This window comes from Metopolophium dirhodum, chromosome 1 (genome assembly GCF_019925205.1).
Source record: "Metopolophium dirhodum isolate CAU chromosome 1, ASM1992520v1, whole genome shotgun sequence".
NCBI lineage: Eukaryota > Metazoa > Arthropoda > Insecta > Hemiptera > Aphididae > Metopolophium > Metopolophium dirhodum.
In genome coordinates this window covers 86,472,078-86,476,898 of record NC_083560.1, presented here as the reverse complement: position 1 = coordinate 86,476,898, position 4,821 = coordinate 86,472,078, and the positions used below count along the sequence as shown (strand labels likewise).

General features: G+C 28.4%; 2 protein-coding genes across 2 annotated transcripts; both read right to left on the bottom strand.

Annotated features, from left to right (window-relative positions):
- Nucleotides 1–413: 413 nt before the first annotated feature.
- On the bottom strand, nt 414–1,241 carry LOC132943122 (E3 SUMO-protein ligase ZBED1-like). Its single transcript, XM_061011949.1, has one exon. It carries the CDS (start codon nt 1,239–1,241, stop codon nt 414–416), a length of 828 nt encoding a protein of 275 aa, XP_060867932.1.
- Nucleotides 1,242–4,017: 2,776 nt separating this feature from the next.
- LOC132934922 (uncharacterized) lies at nt 4,018–4,522 on the bottom strand. Its single transcript, XM_061001342.1, has 2 exons — nt 4,324–4,522; nt 4,018–4,262 (listed from the first exon to the last, which is right to left on the bottom strand). The coding sequence occupies exons 1-2, from the start codon at nt 4,520–4,522 to the stop codon at nt 4,042–4,044; spliced, it is 420 nt and encodes a 139-aa protein (XP_060857325.1). The 3' UTR covers nt 4,018–4,041.
- Nucleotides 4,523–4,821: the final 299 nt, after the last annotated feature.

Below are 4,821 nucleotides of genomic sequence, written 5' to 3'. Positions count from 1 at the left end.
GAAATTGGAAAAGTAATGGTAATAAAAATATCAAAATTTATTTTATTAAAATATTTAACACATAGGTAATATTATTTAATTAGTATAAATTATTTAAGTTTAGTGATACTGATACTACTGTCACTGCTTACAGTACTACAAAATAACATTAATATTACTATAGGTATATTATAATTTTCTTTTATTTAATGATGTCTAATTAGTAATTTGATACTTATTCGAATTCAATATAAAACAATTCAAGCTATTTAACCTTTATGAATATAAATTATAAACACTTGTTTACTACATTTATAATGTAATAAAATAAATTTTACCTTTTACATAAAGTATTTTTTATATAAAAATACAATATTGTTTAAATTATTTTAAATTATAATGAAGAAATAACAACATATGAACTTTCTGACTTTTTAGACGACAGCGCTACGATCATTTAGCACTAAACCTGCACTTGAAAATATCCTTTCACAGGGAACTGATGTACCTAAATGACATAAACTATTTTTGGCCAATAAACTTAGATTAGGGTAGTTATAGCTTTGGTCTTTCCACCATTTAAGCGGATCTTCGTTTCTGGATATAACTGCATCGTTCAAGTAGCGTTGAACTTCGACTATTGCTCTTGACTTTGCAGTCCCCAATGGTGAAAATCTTGCCACATTACTATCAATTTCACTCCAAATTGATAATTCTTCAGATTCGGGTATTGGATCTGGCTGTATATTTACATTTGATTGACTCTGTGGTTCTTTATCTCGAATAATTTGTGCTATATTTTCAATGATTTTATTTTTTATTGGATTCATATTCATGAAAGGCAGGTGTTTAAATCGGGGATCTAAGAATGTACACTTAGAAAGTGTCATACTTATTTCACAGTTCTTAAAACCATCCCTTGCATCCATATTACTCAGTAACTTTTTAGCTACAAGCAATGCTCTTGGGGACAAATTCATTTTTATTAAACTATTGCACACTTTGTATAACCCCTGGACTATAACAATTACAAGTGAAGCTGTCATATATTTTTGTCCACTTATTGCTTTTTTAGCCTCTGCGAAAGGTTTTAATATTTTAATTAGATCTTGTAAAATGGTCCAATCTTCGGGTCTCAAAGTATCAGGAGCATTATCCAATAAACCTAATGTACCTCTAATTGATGTTTGCATCTCAACAAATCTATATATCATGTAGTAGGTAGAGTTCCACCGAGTTTGTACATCTTGAATAAGCTTCATTGGATCTTTTATACCGTTATTTATTTGGTAAGTTTTAAATACATTATTAGCTACAGTGCTTTTTCTGAAATGTGATACTATGCTTTTAACACTGTCTATAACACTGTACTATAAAGTTCAATGTATGAGCAAAGCATCCCATATTTTTAAAAGATAATGAATTGAGGGCATTTTTAATATTGGAAGCGTTATCGGAGACCGCGAATGTAATTTTGTCGTTTAAATTCCAAGAAACCAATACTTGTTTGATTGCTTGGCTCAAATTAACTCCAGTATGGTTCAAGTTAAAAGAACCACACTCTAAAAGTATAGACTTTAATATAAACTCGGAGTCAATGAAATGAATGGTGATTGCCATAAAACTTTCATTGTTCCTGGATGTCCAGCAGTCAGTGGTCAAACAAGCACTCTCAATGGTAGATACCAACTCTTTCATTTCTCCTAAACATCTCTCATACATGGCCGGAATATGGACTTTGGATATCGTGTTACGGTTAGGCAGTTCATCACTAGGATTCAACGCTTTTACAAATTCAATAAAGCCCGAATCTTCAACAACTTTAAAAGGTTGAAAATCTTTTACAAAAAGTTTTAAAAGTACTTGATCAATTTTTTTTTTAGCATCTACTGATAATTTTTTTGGCAAATAATTTGAAACAGATGTTTGTTTACGTTTGCGGACTGAAGAATTTGAAGCTTGGATCAAGGAGAAAGCATTTGATGAAGATGGTGTAGGGATTTGATTAGATACATCAGAAGTAGATGTTGATGGTAATATTGCAGAGGAACATGATGCAACTGGTGCGGGATCATCAATTTGTTCACCTTCATTACGATTCTAGAATTAATTAATTCAAAATATGATAAATATTCAAATTTAAAAATTTAAATAGTTGATAGAGTATCTATACAATTTGTATCTTAATCAGTTTTTAATTTAATTTCATAAAATATTGTACATTAATTGGATTATATTTTAAATAAATGTAAATATGTATAATATTGGTAATAAAAAGATGTCAAAATATTAAAATGCACTAATGTATCAAATTATACTTTTAATAACTATACATGATAAACTAGTGGCTTAGTCGGGGGATATTTTCGATTTGCGGAGCGGAGCGGAGCGACGGCGCCGAGGAGCGTAGCGACGAGTGCCGCTAGCATGGCATCATTGTACGATGTTTTTTGAAATTGGTGTCACTGGAATATGCTGGTATATGCTGGTATGGTATTGTGGTATAAACTGCCTTATCATTTTTCGGACAACTGCTCCCAACCCGTTTATTATCTTATGAACGTTCGTCCGTAACGTATCCCTTCGGAATAAAATTCATACACCTAAATGCATTGCCGCCATAATATTTTAAATATTCGCTCAGCGCTCTTATACACTGACCATTTTTTAATTAAAGCCATTGTCTACCCAATAGTATACCTATTTGTATATAACAATTAACAATATTATGTAGGCTAGAAAATCTAGTTTATACCGTACCTTTAATAAATGTTGTACAAACATTTTAAGTATTCGAGTTAACAATATTTGACGTACAATAACTTACGATTTACATTTAGTTTGTAAAAATATCAATGTAGACATACGTCTATTATCAATGCTATTATGTATTTATTTTTATACTTACCAATATTTTCAAATGTATTACCATAATACCATTGATTATAATAAATATTATTATTTAATATTTATATTATTCAATGATAACATTAACACGTGCAATGCCAACATTATTCTGGCGTATTACGCTACACGCCACGCTAATATTTGAAAAACATAGACACCGTCGGATACGTGACGACGCCGGCCATACGGTGTGGCGATGCATCATATGGCCGACGTCGGCACGTATCCGACACGCTATATGCTAAAGCATTTATTTTTTGAATTGTAAATAATAATACATATAATATTATACTTATATATTTATTTTTAGTATAATTATCAATATAAATATATAATTATTATTTTAAAGATTTTGATATCATGAAAGGTAAATTATTATTAGAATCTAAAACATGATGGTTTTATTTTTTGATATAAAATATAACGAATGATAAGACACATAACAAATAACAAATACTTATAATGTTTTAATAACAATTCTAATAGTTAACAAATTAATATAACAATATGATCTCAATATAAATATCAAAACAAATATTATAAATCATTGCAAATGAAAAGTAGACTAGCCTTCGTCTATAAGTAATAAAATAATGAGAAAACAAATATTATAAATCATTGTAAATGAAAAGCAGACTAGCCTTCGTCTATAAGTAATAAAATAATAATAAAAAAAATAAAAGTAAAAAATAATTAAACAAAATTATAACGATTATTTGTGAAACTCTTTGAAGCATTGTTCCAAGCATAACCCTGGTTCATCCTCACATTGATCACAGTAATATATAGTTTCTTTTCGTATTTTTTTATCGTATTTATTATATATAGGACTTCGAGATCGCTCTCTAGATGGACCAGGAGGAAGATCCATTTGTATTATTGTTAATTAAATTTATTAATTTAAAAAAATAAGGTCGGGTGCTAACGAATTACGAATTTGTTATCATATAATTTCAATAATCTACGTTCGCCTAATCGTGTATATAATTTTTATGATACATACGACATGAACATACGAACAATAATTGTGGAAGTATTGACGTATAGATTGTTTTGTCGATGCATTTATTACATTTTTCTGAAAAAGCCAATACCATAACCATAACCACAATAGCCATTATCTACATATATTGTTCTTAATTTTAATATATTTAATTAATTATGCCATATACCTTCATCATTCAAATCATTCAAATTAAATTCCTTATTGCCATCCAAATGTTTCCTTTTCGTACCACTTATTTTTGTGAAGTCTTTTTTTATATTACAGAATTTATCATATAGTTTTCCTCTATTGGGACTAATAATATTTCCCTCTTTACAATATGGTATAAAATACAGTTCTTCGGTTTCAGATGGAAATAAGTCTTCAATTCCTTTAAGTTAGAAACATAATAAATATAATAATTTATTTTTAAAATTATAATACTCTTATACCCTTAGCTAATTCAATAAATCTTGTCCTATTTAAATTCTCATTGTTTTGAATTTGGTCTTTTATTATTACAGCAACCAATTTGTTCCTCATAGCACTGTTTAAACATTGTTTTGATTCATAAAACATCAAAACCATCTCACCATCTTGGTATTTTTTTAGGATATTTTTTATAACTATGGATGAAGATGAACTGGTCATCGTTCTTACAACTGTATCTACGATAACAAAATCATTTAAATTTATAATATAAAAATACTTTTACATAAATATTTAGGTATTCTGTATAGAACAAAAGTTTGAATAGGCAATCTATTTGTATAAAAATATAATAGCATAAAATAAATATTGCGGTTACCAGAAAATTTGTTGAGTTCAACTAAATTTGTATTTAATGATGTTATTGAGCATTCATTACCGGTGTTAGTTACCAATGAAGTTTCTTTTACAGTATCGTTATCAGTTATATGTTCTAATTCATCTGATAATTCAACACTTAT

Excerpts from the sequence above, each read along its gene's own strand:
- LOC132943122 (XM_061011949.1), bottom strand. The coding sequence starts at position 1,241 with ATGAAGCTTATTCAAGATGTACAAACTCGGTGGAACTCTACCTACTAC.
- LOC132934922 (XM_061001342.1), bottom strand. The coding sequence starts at position 4,522 with ATGACCAGTTCATCTTCATCCATAGTTATAAAAAATATCCTAAAAAAA. Across the intron at positions 4,263-4,323 it reads ATTTATTGAATTAGCTAAGG|GAATTGAAGACTTATTTCCA; the intron begins GTATAAGAGTAT and ends TCTAACTTAAAG.